Here is a 16,498-nt window from a genome sequence, read left to right on the forward strand (position 1 = left end):
AAATAATATTGTCGACGTACAGGTCATTTGTTAACCTCTCTGTCCAGGTGCACACGTTGTCTTTCAAATGTTTCAGTAAAACAGCATTCAAAATAAAAGAGCATGTTGCACCGAAAAGAACGGATTTAAAACGGTAAGTTACTAACTGTCCTGTTGGGTCTGTTGGGTTGCTGTACCAATAAAATCTTGTAACGTCTCTGTCCTTTTCTTCTAGTCCCACATTAAGAAACGCTTTCTCAATGTCTGCTGTTACTGCATATTTATTTAGACGAAATCTGAGAAGTATTGCAGCTATGTCGTTCAGATTTGGTGGAATGTTTAGTAAACAATCATTCAGTGAAGGGATATCAGGTGTTTCACGGCAACTGCAGTCGTACACTATTCTTATTGGGGTTGTAGTAGAATCCTTTTTCACCGGGTGGTGTGGAATATAATGTACTTTTCTGTCTTGTGGAATTTTGTCGTCAACTTTTTCTATAAAGCCTCTTCTCTGTTGTTCTGCGATGATTTCTCCATATTTTGTTAACATGTTTGGATCTTTTCTTAATCTATTAACAACGTTTACTGTCCGTCGATATGCAATATTTCTATTCAATGGTAGTGTTGGGTGGTCCTCTCTCCGTGGAAGTTTTGCAAAGTAGCGGTTGTCATGGTAACGGATCGAAGTTTTTTCATACACGTCCTGGAATTCCTGATTAAACTTAAAATCGGCATCCAAATTTTCGGTCCCAGTTGTTTCTATCTTCCGGAACCTTTCTAGATCAAACTCTTCTCGTTTGGTTGAAACAATTACATTCATCATTTATGCGTTTGTGTTCACTGAGTGGGTTCCTTTGAGAGGTCCTGAGAGTAGATATCCTAGTTTGGACCTTACTGCTGTAGGTCCCTCGCCTCTGATGTTCTCATCCTCAACTATGTTCCAATATTGGTCAGCTCCAATAAGTAATCATATTTCAAATGATGCATCTTTATTTACGGCTTGAGCTAATCTTAAATGTTGTAAATACGGCATAGTTTTGGCAGTATGAATGTAAGTCGTCAATGGTGCGGCTATTTTTGGTACAATTAAAACATCTACTGAGATATGGTCGCCATAAATAGCTTGTAACTTAACTGTTGCTGTATCTAGTTGTTGTACTCTGCTGTTCTTGTCAGTGTCTCCAAATCCCGATAATGCTATTGCCTCTCTTCATGTTGGTCTTATATCTAATGTATCTGCTACTTGCCTTGTTATAAACGACCTTTGGGCGCCTTCGTCAAAAAGTATATTGGTGTCAATCGTTTGTCCTCTGTAGCTTAGCGGTGCAATTGCGGTCTTTAACAAGACATTTGGGCGATCACGGTCTAGAGATGAAGATAAAACTGTTGTCTCACCTTCCTCCGCGTTGTGTGTTTGTACTGTACATGTACTACTTGTAGTTCCAGTTTCCTTGTCATGGTCTTTGTTGCATAGGCTTGTGTAATGACGTCTTTTACATTTCTTGCAGTTTGATTTTGATTTACAATCTGCTACACTGTGTCGCCCTAAACAGTTAAAGCATAGTCTTTCCTTTTTTACAATTGTCATGCGGTCGTTTGGATCCGTATATTTAGTACATTCTGACGAATAGTGGGGTTCCTTGTAGTATGCACAGCTTATGGTATGAGATTTCTGTGTTTAATTGGTTGAATTGTTTTTTGGCCAGATTTTTACGTGATTTTGTATTTGTGAAGAACGTAGCTGTAGCGCTCGGACTCTCACCTGTTTCTGTACTTTTACCAGACTCTAAAATGGCCAGCTCCTTAAAGTTAGATTTCCTAAGATCACCGAGAAACCAATCTGACGAACCGTGCTCACGTGTTAAGTTTTGTCGTATTTCACTAGGCATTTTGTTAAGTATGACTGGAACTAATAACGAGCCAAACGAGTCTTGAGCTTGTCCAAGAGATTCTAGTCAACGTATGTATGTTTCTGTTCTGTCATAGTAATTTCTTAGTTGTGAAAGCGTATTCTTTGGTGCGGGTATGTCTAATAGTGCCTGCATGTACGACTGGATTATCTTATGCTTTTGTCCGAATCTTTCATGTATGAGTTCAATAGCTTTGTTGTAGTTTGTGTGCGTAAGAGCAAATCCGGCAATTGTGTATGATGCTTCTCCCTCTAGTAACGACTTTAGGTAATTAAACTTTTGAACGTCGGTTAGAGTGTTGTTGTTGTGAATTGCGGAATCAAAAGAATCCCAAAAGGATTGCCATTCAAGTACAATTCCATCAAATGTAGGTAAATTCAATTTCGGTAGTTTATGAAAGTTGCTGCTATTGACGCTCGAATTTGAACGTAAAGACGTGAAATTGAGGCCAGTATTTTGTGAGTCATCTCTTATGTTATATACGGGTCCAACATTTTGAATGGGTTGCAGTGTCTCATTGTGCGGCGAAAAACTTCTAGCGGCTGCATTTAAACTAGATGTATGAACGTGAATAAATTTACGAATTTTACGTATTTTCGTCTCTAAATTAAATTTATACTCATCTGTGTCAAGTATCTCTTGCTCTATATCCTCTTCTTGTATACTATCTAAAATGTTCTTATCCAAATCCTTCAGAATATCTTGCTTTTCCTTTAATGTATCCAGAATTGTTTCCAGCTCGTCCTCTTCCGGTTTTTCTTCTGTTCCACTTCTCTCCTCAAATCTTCTTAAAATCCTAGAAACTGCACTTCTGTGTCCCGCTCGTATAGATTTCAGCTTTGAAGTAATCTTCTTCTGGTCACGGTACCAATATCGTAAAGTGGTTTTACTAAAACTGCATGTAATATAACAAAGACGTCTAAACTGTATGAATTTGTATTGATGACTGAAGTACAAGATAACGTCATAAGTACACAACGTTGGATATACAATAATGCCGCGTTGCGTTAACGTTCTCTTCTGTGCGTGATTTCCAACAATATCTATTGTTAATTTAGGTATGAGTAGGTTAGTCTATGAAAAAATATATATGCTATGCAATTCAGAGCTCGGGCCTTACTCAAAGAGATATCAAAACAGTTTTTATTTATAGGTCAGAAGATGGCGTTGTGCTCTATTCAAACTATAAAGAAATGAAAGAAACTTACAATCGTAAAATTCATTTTTAAGATCCAAAGATTTAAATAGCAGGATATTCAAAAATTAATGTGAAAACTAATAACAAACTATTTAATTTAATTTTAAACATATCATTTTATTTCAAAATAGCCAGTGGTATTTTTTATTTTAAATCTTGATAACGATACTGTACAATGCAATATCCTACGTGTGGTCATTCATGCGTAGTTCACAGAAAATGTATCAGTAATTACTGTGAAAATTAGTAGTAAATTCACGCAATTGGATTGGACGAGAAGGTTTAAGTAAGTGCTAAACCAGTATAGTCGTATGACTAGTAATTTATCCAACCGTGTCCTATTCTCGATTGTGACGCATTGCCTGTGGGTGAATTCACACAGGAATGATGTATATGCATGGAAAGAAAACGCACCCAGTCTCGATCCTTTTAGAGTTTATGCAAATATTATTAAATACAAGCTGAGCATGTCTTCATAAACAAATTAGAATTAATGAACTTCCTTAATCTATAAAGGTTATCAAAAGATGCTCTTAGCAACTGTATTCGTATTGTGAATTCTTTAAATTACATGTCTTCTCTATACCTATGTATATGGTTTGTGGAGAATAAAGATATGCAAAGACATATATAAGATTATTTCAGTTGTTGGGAGTTTTTTGCATTGGTTTATCTCTTTTATTGATTGATTTATTCAATTGAATATTGGTAAACGATCGTCTTTTTAATTGAACTGATTGAAATGTTGAATATTAAAAAAATTGTCACTGTCTTGCTATCCAGAGTTTACTTATACCTATTTTAGGTCGCACCAAATTACTGTAAGGTTATTCAAAATTACTAATGACTTTTCAGCTAAAGTGTTACTTTTAATCTTAATACGAATACGAATATTTTATTCTCATAAACATACATAGTTACGGAGAAATAAGTATACAATTATAATTACATTCGCGCGAATTTGTTTTACATGAAACAATATGTTACTTTTTAATAGTACCGTGATATTTACATTCATTTCGCGGTACAGCAGAATTTGAAATATTTGTCTATAAAATGAAGAAAACAACATATTAATCAATTATTTCAATAATATTTAAATTCATTTACACCGGTTTTGACAAAGTAAAACTGAAAAATGTCAAAACTGTGTTTTAGTTCTCTCATTATCCTCAACAAATTCCATTTTTTTGTATTATGTGTATAGTCACTGAAAATGAAGCGCTTACGAATTTAAATATATATAGGTTTTTCCAATGACACATAAACAATTTCTCGTATAAATGGTGTGTAATGATTTTGACTGAGATAGATTCGGTTCATTTGATAATTTGATATACGTTTGCTTTAAAAATTTCTTTCCTACAAGCAAACAGGATTTCAGATGTAATATAATTCGAATTGATATTAACAGATAACGACTTCAGATTTTTTTTCAGTTTCATCGTGTAAGAAAGGCTTTATATGGAAAGCCGCAGTGAACCTGTGTACTGATTTAAAATCTAAAGTTGAGTCATTATGCAGCCTTATATTTAAAATATAGAATTAGGTCTTCTGGCACTATTGAACTTCAAATATAAACTTGGGGTCATAGGCATCCGTGCACTGTATTCATATGAATTAGGAGTGGTATATTCTCGAATTTTTTTCAATACATTCAAACATAATACATGAATGGCAACGACAGTTACTTTATCTTTAATTATAAGAGAAGACCACATCGGTTTCTTAGATGTATTTGACCAAACCTTTCGAAATGAGTTTGGTCCTCCATGTTCTTCAACCTGGTAGTTTATGCTGGCCTTTTAACCTTTTAACTGGTTTGATTTTCACTGGTGGGTCTTGTATAGAGGAAACGCACTTCCGGCTTTTCTTCTCGTAATTTTCATCTGAGGATTTGCGGATGAAATATATTTTTATGGGGTATACAATGGCAGATCCAAGAAGGAGGCGGGTTCATGGGGTTGGAACCCCTCTTTTTGGACGATCAATACATTTAAAAGAGGGACGAAAGATACCAGAGGGAGAGTCAAACTCATAGATAGAAAATAAACTGACAACGTCATGGCTAAAAATAAAAAGACAAACAGACAAATGATAGTACAGAAGACACAACATAGAAAACTACAGACTAAGCAACACTAACCTTATGATGACATTTGGTTGGAGCCCCCCTTTAATCCTGGGTTGGGAACTCTCCCTTAAAAATGGCTGGATCCGCCGCTGGTAAACTACTCGAGTTCATTTATAGACAAATATCTCTATACCGAAAAGATAAGCTCTAAGAGCTTTTATATCGTCTTATTACAAACGATTAAAATGTAAAAAAAAAGAAGTATTAGAGTGGTTTAGCAGCGGAACTTGTACGTGTGCGTGTACTTGAGGCTAGGGAAACCACCCGATTTTTAGATACACCTTGGCGGCGTTAGATCGAATGGGTGTATCTAATTTACATCAAGATATTATTGTCAATTTAAAATGATAGTGTTTCAATATTTTTTAGCATGGGTCTTTCGGCGATTTCACCATATGATATTGAAAAGAATGATAAATGCTGGATATCTCATCATTTAAAAACATCTGTGTGTCATTAATATGGAAGCAATTTTGAACAAATACTTACTTGTACGTATCGGTAAGATGAATTGTGTGAAGATTGCCACAAACCAAACTTTCATGATTCAGTCTAAAAAACATAGAGATTGTTTGTTAAGAAACTTATTGATAAGAATTTGTATACAAAACGGGAGATTCGTCATGATAACCAATGGAAAAAATTAAATCAAAGGGCCAATGAACTAAGATATGAATAAATACAGGTCACCTTGCAGCATTAAACAATGACCAAAAATCATACTGTATATATCAAAGGTACAAGGATTATAATTTATACCCCAGACGCGCGTTTCGTCTTCAGAATACTCATCAGTGACGCTCAGATCAAAATAGTGATAAAGCCAAACAAGTACAAAGTTGAAGAGCATTGAGGAACCAAATTGTGCCAAATACGGAAATTTATTAAAGGGGCAATGGCTGTCAAATTCATATTCACCGATTTTAATCAAATTCTCATATTTGATTTATAACAATGTAACGCAATTATCCAAACTATTAAGAGTCTAAAATAAACAATTAACATTGGACTGGCATGAAAATACGTAGTCTCGTTTCACGTGTATTTTAGTCTAAACGCCATCTAATTAATTATCAGGTTGACCTCTAAAGTCATCTTATGACCATATAAGCGATATAAACATAAATATAGATATAAATAGACACGTGCTGTTTGATTATTCTAGGTCTATTTAATTTCATATTATAGATGAAAAATAAGTGTTTATAATCGATTTTACCTGAATAAGAATGATTTTTTATGGATCGAATCAGTCAATCAAATGATTTACCCTTGTTTCACTTGCAATGTTGACACTCTTTTCCTTTAAATAACTATACACAAACAATTCACGTGTTATCCATCTAAAGTTAAGGAGTTAAATTGAAGTTCACATGAATACGTATTCAATGAGGTCGAATTATTCACTTGCAAGTGAATAATTCATTATCAATGTTATTTTGTGTATTTTGACAAAAGTAAACCGTGTTGGCTGCTGAAAGCGAATTATTAGATCTCGTAGCTATTGCCCCTTTAAAATGACCATTTAATTAATATTCATCCCAGTACCGAATCGTTGACTACTGCATGGCTGGTGATACTTACTTGATTCCTTAGATCTCGTTCCGCCACTGTCTTAAACGAAGTTATTGGTCGAACGCCGTGACCCCTATGGATCCCTAAAGGGTCAGTACATTTAATATAATAAGTTGTATAGTTGTGTCTGTATGAAACAACAAAAAAGAGATATACAAATAGTTAAAATTAATAAGAAAACAGCTAAAAATATTTGAGACACATATAATCGTCTAAAAACATTAATCACTCAAAGTGTGAATAACTATAAAGAATTTATAAAAAGAAAAATACAAATGACTTTTTAACTGTATGTCATAAAAACAAATAATAATAAAAAGATAAAAATATCATTGCATCATAAATTTGAGAAAAACACAATATAAGTCATATAACAAAGTCAATCACGTAGCTTTAAAAAAAATCAAAAATGTTTAAATTAAATTTGCTTTTGAAATAATATTGAAGTCAGTTATTTGAATCGCATAAATGTGTAAACAAAATAGTTTTTAACTTGGCTTCCGCTTATCTAATGCCAGCAAAATAGCATATTTTCTATTTTTCCAGCGCCGGAAACAAATTCACTTTATTGCTCGTGTCGGTAAAATAACCATTCTATAGAAATAGGCTTATATTTCCGACATGAATTCGGATATTTTATGGAGAATCGGCAAAAAATATCAAAATAGCCTGCAAAATAACCACTGCCAAATAAATACGCATATAGATTGGAATTGGGACAATCTTTTAAACTTGGAGCTTTGAGAAATAAGTATCCCGTGTGCCCCTCTCTTTGTTGTTGTTTATTTCATAGTAACTTACTTATAATATATTTGGCCTTTTGCAGAGTTTTTTTTATTATTATTCAACTTTGACATATGCAACATCGGTCTCGTGTAGTTGTATATATATTAATGATATTTGTATACCCACATATATCTTTTAGTTTCTCCATCTAAACTATCAAATGGTAAAAAAAATCATCGTTTAAACTAGGGTGTAATCAACTTTATTGGAGGAGCATATTTAAGGTAGCACAATACAAAGATTTTAACCCTCCAATTTCCCAGTTTTAAAATGCTGTAACTTTCGTTATAATGCTTGAAAATTTATAATAGTGGTATCCATGGATAGCTAACAGACTACTCTTTCAAATTAATACAATGTTAGTATTATACAACAATTATGTAATCAATTATAATGATAACTGTGTCTACAAAATTTTACACCAAATTTCCAGTTTCAATTGAAATTAGCTTCTTCATGGATCCCCCTAGAGGGTTGATTTTATTACATGTTGTTCCTTGAGTCATTATCGACAAAAGGGTGTCTCAGATTTTGGATAGAATGTATAGATCAAATTTTACACCTAATCATACATTATCTACTTTTATGTGGTAAGGATGTTTACACTAATTACAAATTTATGAGAGAATGGAATACAATAGCGATAATTTGAGACACCCTTTTGAAGCTGCTGCTGTGCTGATTAAGATAACGTTCAAATTTCTTGTGTAGCTATAGAGATGAAAGAGCTAAATTCATTCAAGTGAACTGACCAAGATTTTGCCACTAATTGCATAATAATTGATTACATAATGATTGCATCACAAAATTATTACATTCATTTAAAAGATTATTCTTTTATCTATCTACATCTACCTCTTTTATTAATTTATATGCAATTTTAAGAAAGTAACAGCATTTTAAAGGTTGGGGATTGGAAGTAAAAAAATCTTTGTATTGTGCTACCTTAAATACATACTATAATCATTAAAAAAAATCATGCGCAATAAAATTAAAGCTACCTACCTAATATGACCGGTCTTCTGTTTACATTTTTTTCCCAACTGAACACCCGAGTCAACCTTCCAGGATACCAGTGTGTCATTATGGATTTTCCTTCTTAAGCGTTGCGAAATTACTTTTGTACTTTTATAGATGTGTAAAGGACGAGTAATGATGCGATTATTGCCATGTGCTATAGCATGAAGCGTACATAAGTTGACCTTGACAATATAATTGTATTAAATAAAATTGATTTCGTTTTTTTTGAGTGCAGAGAATTTCTGTCATATGGAAATCCTTTTTTTTTTTTTATTTTTAATGAAAAATTGATGTTTCGTGTGTTTTAAAATTTATCCAATTAATGACGTTTGAATGCCCACAGTTTGATGTTGTTATAATTATCAACCGGTTGTTATATTTTGAATGCCTGCTCTTGTAAGTACATGTATATTGTATTGGATAACTGTCTTTTATATAAGATAAAACCTCACGGGAAAGTAACTGTAATGAAAGTTGATGATGTTTTAAAAACTATGTATTTTTGTAATCGGGCTATATGGATTTTTCACAAACAAATTCATTTATACAGGGGTGGATTCAGCCATTTTTTAAAGGGGGTTACAACCATATGTCCCCATTCAAATACTTTGATCGTCAAAAAAGGGACGGTTCCAACCTAATGTCACACGCCCCTTTTGGATTCACACCAATGTTATAAATGTTACCAACCTGCGTCAAATGTGTTTTTGTAAATCGGTTGTTGAATTGATTTGATTGTAAATTGCTTAAATTAACGTCGGTGGGTGATTATTTCAAGTTAACCTACAAACTGATATATTCTACAGCTGGATAATATTGTCCAAAACATTGGGTGTGTTATAGACTATCGAAATCTTGCTAGGTATTTATTGATAGATTATTTTCTGTAACATTTGCTCCTTGTTGGATGTTTCTTTCAAAATCACTTGAAGTAGATAATTGGCTTGTTTGTAATAGTATTGCATGGTGCTATCACTTCTATGAAACAGGTAAAACTGTCCATTTCTATTAAAAGAAGTCAGTCCAATCAGTTGCACAGACTCTGAAAATATGATTTCGAAAGAGTTTAGTTGTGATCTCTACAGCACCATTACCACAATGTATGCCAACTTGGCACACAAGACGGAGGGTCATGGATCATCAACCCATCATTCAATTACAGAGTGGAATTTTTTTTAAGAAATCTGCAATCCAACCTGGAGAATATATATCTGTAGGACTCTAAAGTGCGACGGCTGTTTGTTTGCTAAAGTACGATGGTTTATCACGCTAAAGTGCGATGGACTAAAAGGGTAATGTTAAAGGGCTTAAAGTATTAAAGAACACGGATTTAAAAAATAGTCTTCTTGCGAAAGCTAGTACAAGGTTTTATGATATTTGATAGAATTTATAATTACCGGTAGGCTTAAGTGATCATTGTTTTAAATTAAGAACGACCACGTAATAATTGCTAAAATGTAATTTAGGTGTGACAAAAATTAATATATCCGGTATATGTTTTTTTTTTAATTCAGGCCGGTATCATATATTTGGATAATTGGTGTAGCTTGCCGTTCACAAAGTCTATCACTAATGTGAACATCTCCTCTCAAAGTCGTCATTGTAAATTACAAATACAAAATTCGTTCTAATTTTTTGGCAGAAAATTTATGATTTACGCATGGAAACATGACGTACCTTTATTTTACCGACTTTACTTTTCATTAAAATCGACAATATTTGAACGGAGACGGCAAAGTAAACTGCAACATAAACAATGAATTCAATGTATCCGTTAGCTTCAAATAGAAACAGGATAAAGGATACTTATGCGTATACTTTTGTATCTGTATAGTAAGATGGTCGACTGCAGGACAAAAGTCCTCCTCCTAGCACCGAAAAAAACCAACCGACAAAATACGGTTATCATGTTTAAATTGAGTAAGTCATGGACATTTGCTTTAAAGTTGTTAATCAAATATTCTACATTTATCTTTGGGCATGTTCATTTTTTGTTTGTATAAAAGACTGTTCACGTCATAATCCATAGTACGTGTATTACGTCTATACTTTTGTGGACCATCGCACTTTAGCGGAGACCATCACACTTTAGCGGAGACCATCGCACTTTAGCGTGACCATCGTACTTAAGCGTCCCCATCATACTTTAGAGTCCTACATATCTAAAACGTGTATTTTCAAGCAAATCAGCAAAGCTGGGATATACTGTATATCATTTCTACTATGTTTTACTTTGTTTCAAACAGAAATTTCTGAGATGATAAAACAAAGTGCAGTCTAATATCATTATCTAAGAAGTCATTATACCTTTCATATTTTCTCAGTTGATAGATTTAGAAACTGTTTTCTTATACTAGGTTTCAAACTCCATCGGGCAAGGTTGATCTTAGATGTTTTGGTCACTCCTTTTGATGTCTATTTTGGTGATATATCTCTTATGCAATAAAGTACTTACACTTCCTGCAAATACAATTTTTTGGGGGTTTGAATGCTCCTGGTGGTGCACCAGATACACTCATTAAAAAGTGTTATCTTCATTTACTAAAATTCAATTGAAGACATTCTCAAGACACATCTCTATTGCCTTCATTTGGTCCATAGAGTTCGTGTATAGTTTTAAAAGTTGGGCAAACAGTTTTGCTGTTTCCGCAAAATTGAGTAACATAGCAGAGTAGATGATAATCTAAATGAAATATTTTTTTTCTAGTTTGTTACACAGGCAAAAACATAGCCAGATTTGGTTTGTCATTTTGTCATTTTGGTGTGTAGTTCTTTTCAAGTTAGGATCAATTGATTTTGGCCCCCAGCTGTTCAAATGCCACTAATGAGTGCTATATAGATATAGGAAGATTTCCAATATGGTCATAAGAACCATCTTGAATCATCTTGAATCGTTATTTCTAAGCCTTGTATCTTTGATGACTATTTGTCTATTTAGTTAAATTTCTGTAAATTTTTCATATACATGTACTTCTGGTTTTCCATCATTAAAAAAGGAAAGAAAATTTATGAATATAAGGTTTTATTGATAAAATCTCAGATCTAGTTATGTACAAGTATAATTATCAATGATTTGGTATAAAATATTGGTAAAATGATATGTTCATATGGAATGTATAGTATATTAGAGAGAGTATGTACAATGATGATCAAAACATCAGACTCTTTCATGGGAATGTAAATAAATGCTCAAAGATTGATGCATATAATTAGACACATAAAAAAACTCCAGATATGTGTATATACATAATAATCAATGCCTTAATATTGCAGTAAACAATTGCTTTCTAAAATTAAAATCGTGTTATAAAAAATATCAATTACCAAAAAAAGTAAAACATGTCATCAGAGACGAGAGTATCAGATCTGTGTTACAGTTTTTTCAAATAACTTTATTTCTGAAGAATATAATCTCATTTAAAGAACAGTTGATATACTTCTCATGGAAATGAATTTTTATTTAGATAATGCAGAAAAAAAGGATAATATAACAAAATGAAACATGAAAAAAATAGAATTTTTAATTTTTACTTAATTGAAAAACATAATAAAATCTCTTATTTCTTTTATTAAATGCCAATAACACTATTGCATGTTATCCTCTAAGTGATTGAAAACTATAATCTCGTAGATTCAATTACATTTAATAGTACAACAACAATATTAATGTTTGTAAAAAAACAAAAAAAGATTTCAGTGTCAAGCACTTCACAACAGTAACTGTACAAATAGTTTCCAGTTTTAATCATAAATAAAGAATAGAGACAATAAAGACAAAATGTGAAAATTGGAGTCAGAGATTGCAGTTTTTTGGGTAAATTCATAAATTCCCCCCAAAAAAGGAGTATTTTTAAAACATGTGAACTTTAATTGAGGATTCTTGACATATTTTGTATAAAGTGTGATTCATTTTGCTTTTATTACAGTTTGAATGGAATTCTTATTTTAAAAAATGTTAAACAAAAAAACAATATTCTTCAGATGTGTTTGCCTTCAATCAAAACCAAAGATAAAATAAATTGTTAAAAAAAATGAATATAAAATTTTATAAATGATGTAAATACATATAAAATCCATGTAACTTCCTTGATATGTTCAATAACACTTGAATAAGCTCCATTATCTAGATATGGTCAAATAAAACTTTATATATTTACAAATGCTGCTAAGTCCTATTCATTTTACCTCTATGATATGAAAAGTGTACAGTTCGGTTAGCTTTTGTTTAAATGTTTTAAAGCTGTTGAGAAAAAAATATGACAAGTATTTGTGGTCACAATCAAAATTTCAAACATTTTATATTATAACCAATCTGTTTCTTTAAAGAAAATGTGTTTTACTTGAATATAAATAACAACTGTTAGTCTAATTGTCTACTATATACATTAATATATGTTAATACATTAGAAGCTGTCTTGATAAAAAAAAATGCCTCCAATACCTAAAGATTTCTTGACATACACAAAAATGTAAATTGATGGTATACAAAATCTCATAGTTATAAACAGAATCAATTAAAAAGTAAGTACAATATCATAAAATGTTTTACTATATACTCAGTATTTTCAAATAGATTCAAAATATATATTCTCAGAAATAAATTTCAATAATCTCAGATACCAATGATATCTTAATCAAAATGGAGTACCGTAATGTATTTCATAATCTCAAAGATACTAATTATGAGTAACTTGATAGGAATTTAGTAGGATATTCCATAATCTCAAAAATACCAATGCATATATTTCAAATTGGAATTTGGTAAAATATTTAATAATCTCATATACCAATGCATATCTTATTAAGAATTTGGTAAAATAGTCATTAATCTCAAAGGTACCAATAAATATCTTATTTGGAATTTAGTAAAGTATTAAAAAATCTCAGATACAAATGCATCTCTTAATTGGTATTTGGTAAAATATTCTATAATCTCAAAGATACTTATTGCATATCTAAATTAGAATTTGGTAAAATATTCAATAATCTCAAAGATACCAATTGCATCTTATTTCGAATTTGATAAAATAGTATAATCTCAAAGATACCAATTGCATATCGCATTTGGAATTTGGTAAAATATTCAATAATATTAAAGATACCAATGCATATATATCAATTGGAATTTAGTTAAGTAGCCAATAACCTGAAAGATACCAATGAATATCTGAATTGGAATTGTCAAAATAATCCATAATCTCAAAAACACTTGGAAAAAGAAGAGTATTTTAAAGAATAATTATGCTTATAATTTCAAGAGTATCAGTTACAGGAAAGAAACATATATTCAATCTGCCAAGAAATCAAGTAAATTCAATGCCTTATAATCATAATATAAATATTAAAAGTTTGGAGACTTCAAGCTGATTCTTGTGATAAATTTCATCTAAAAACTCCACAACCAATTTAGAAGGATATCTTGTCCTTCAAACTTTCCAAATTACATTCAAATGAATAAATGTAAATAAGAGACCCCTGAATAATTTACATTTACAACCATTAAATTGAATTACTATCTTTTTCCAAAATAGGTAAAAAGCATAAAAAAAGTTATTTTATGGCACATGATATGTAACTACCTCAAAATTATCACTTAACTTGTAATATATACTATGTACATAGATGAATGAAGAGAAATGTGCTCATTTTTTTCATCTAGGCCTTTCATATCTAATGATAACAACAAAAATACACAATTTTTAACCTTTTAACTTGAAAGGAAGAAGAAACATATAATAAAATCTTGCACATGACTTATTCAAGAATGGTTTTCCCTTTCTGATGTCTGAAAACAACTGAAGGTACAGAAGAAAATTTGCATAGTTTTCATCATGAAAAATCTACTATCAAAGTGTATTTCCCTTGATATCGATTATGGAGAATGTAACATTATCAATGGTCGGTTTTCAATTGTATTTTCCAATAAGTTTTGCTAAAAATCATATAAACATTTCTTTTGCATCACGAAGTTTTTTTTAACAATTAATTGAGAGTTTGAAATATCATGATTATAAGATATGCAAAAATAAATGCTTTTGTATTCAGATACTGCCTCCCTATTTTGTGTAGTACATGTTTTCATCTATGAGTGAAATATGAACTCATGCTTTATTTGTACAAATTATGGAAGCCATTTTGTGTCACTTGATTAGCACTTAAAAACTAAATTTCATTTGAAACAATCAAAACAAGATGATCTGCTAAAACATGTAGTTCCGTTATTCAAATGTGGCACAAATCCTGACAAATGAAATACAAAATTTACTAATTATATACAATTAATGAAATAATCAATTTTGATCAAAGTTTATATCAACAAGAAATGGAAGGAAAATATAAACCAAAAAAAATCTTATAACCACCTATATGGACTATGCATAATGGTTTGAATATAGTTTCTCAGTGAGAAATGTTTTCAGATTTATACAAAACTAGATGTCCCAGGAGTTTTTGGGGTTTGTGGCGTAGTATCGATGGGGTAACCATCAGCGTCAAATTTATTTGGTTCCCTGATATCTACCTCTTCCCCGTAACTTGGTGGTCTGTTGTCATAGCTTGGTGTCCTGTCGTAATCAGGTCGTCTTGAGTAAGGCTCATAATCTTTATCATCATCTCCATAGCGGTCCTTATCACTGTGGTCGCTGTACCGTCTCTTCTCATCCTCATAGTCATCATCATAACGTCTGTCTCTATCATCATATCTCCCTCTGTCATCATAATCATCATCCCGCCTCCTGTCATCATAATCATCATCTCTCCTATCATAATCATCATCACGGCGATCGTAATCATCATCACGACGATCATAATCATCATTATCATAACGTTTATCATAACTATCGTTATATCCTCTCCTATCATAATCATCATATCTGTCCCCTTCATATCCCTTCTTGTCGTAATCATCGTCCCTTCGTCGATCGTAGTCGTCATCTCTGTTGAAACCACCATCATCATCATGGTATTCTCTGTCACTGTAATTATAATTGTCGTATCCTTTGTTCAAAGAACCTGAACTCTTATGGACAATGTCCTGAGTACTGTAAAATAACACATAATGAATCTTAGCTTAAGAGATGATTAGTTAGTAAAGCAAGAGGAAGAAATGTGCAAACATGCTGTATGTTGTGTACAAACAACACAAGGCAATTGTAATGTTATTCTCTTTTATCTTACTTCATACTTTTGGAGAGAAAACTATTTTCAATTTTGTAAAAGTAATACAATAATCTAATACATTAAAAGCACAGTAAATTAGAGATCCCTTAGAATTGAAGGGTTCTGCTACAAGTGGTTTTCTGCTTTATAAGACTGTTTTTGCAATTTCCCTTGATGTATATTGAGATTCCTAATCATATATCATAATTCGAAATAATATAAGAATGATATAAAAGTAAAAGGCTTAACGAATCGATTATTTCTACCTTAAAACATGGCCTAGAATTCGCCTAATTCATATAATTTTTTTTCAATATTTGTTTGCAGTTTTAAATACTTTTCTGTAAAAAACATAATTTAAAGTACAGTCAAACAAATAAAATTTGATTTCAATGAATATAATTGCCTAAAGCTCATCAGATAAATAGGCTCTTAAACCAATGTTAGTGAGCTTTTTTCTAATGTTAAAATGTGTAAATCTACCAATGATATATGTGTTTCAGTTAGTTCTACTTTTGTTTGTTCTTGTTTGGCATTTCTGGAAAAAAAAGCATCAAATTCCCTTTCCAACACATTGAAATGAGTTTCATCAAACATAATTCATAAACTAAACAAATAATCTGCATGCATTCAAACATTTAACATGTACGTGCAAGTCAATTTATTTATACATTTTTAACATGCAGAATTCCCTTAATAATTTTTGGTATAAAATAACATTACAACTGCCTAGAGGGA

The 16,498-nt window shown here is 31.6% G+C and overlaps 3 protein-coding genes across 7 annotated transcripts in view; all 3 read right to left on the reverse strand.

The window, feature by feature from the left end:
• LOC139520552 (neuroglian-like) overlaps positions 1-8,853 on the reverse strand; it is a 31,400-nt gene extending 22,547 nt beyond the window's left edge. Inside the window, exons 1-2 of the mRNA XM_071313296.1 lie at positions 8,588-8,853; positions 5,711-5,773 (exon numbers count right to left, since the gene is read on the reverse strand). Coding sequence (XP_071169397.1) covers positions 5,711-5,765 — 55 coding nt within the window. The 5' untranslated portion in view covers positions 5,766-5,773; positions 8,588-8,853. The remainder of the gene's footprint in view (positions 1-5,710; positions 5,774-8,587) is intronic.
• Positions 1-16,498, reverse strand: part of LOC139529284 (neuroglian-like) — a 68,918-nt gene that overhangs the window by 27,381 nt on the left and 25,039 nt on the right. For 2 of the 5 annotated variants that reach the window (XM_071325477.1, XM_071325476.1), the window contains one exon: positions 11,608-15,576. The exons of 1 other annotated variant lie outside the window; for it this stretch is intronic. In XM_071325477.1, coding sequence (XP_071181578.1) covers positions 15,024-15,576 — 553 coding nt within the window. In that variant the 3' untranslated portion in view covers positions 11,608-15,023. Of the gene's footprint in view, positions 1-11,607; positions 15,643-16,498 lie in introns of those variants that run through there. 2 more of the 5 variants (XM_071325474.1, XM_071325473.1) reach the window with 1 other exon arrangement.
• LOC139529341 (protein draper-like) overlaps positions 6,374-16,498 on the reverse strand; it is a 194,142-nt gene continuing 184,017 nt past the window's right edge. The window contains exon 9 of the mRNA XM_071325478.1: positions 6,374-6,783. The gene's annotated coding sequence lies outside the window, so the exon portion shown is untranslated. The remainder of the gene's footprint in view (positions 6,784-16,498) is intronic.

This window comes from Mytilus edulis, chromosome 1 (genome assembly GCF_963676685.1).
Source record: "Mytilus edulis chromosome 1, xbMytEdul2.2, whole genome shotgun sequence".
Taxonomy (NCBI): domain Eukaryota; kingdom Metazoa; phylum Mollusca; class Bivalvia; order Mytilida; family Mytilidae; genus Mytilus; species Mytilus edulis.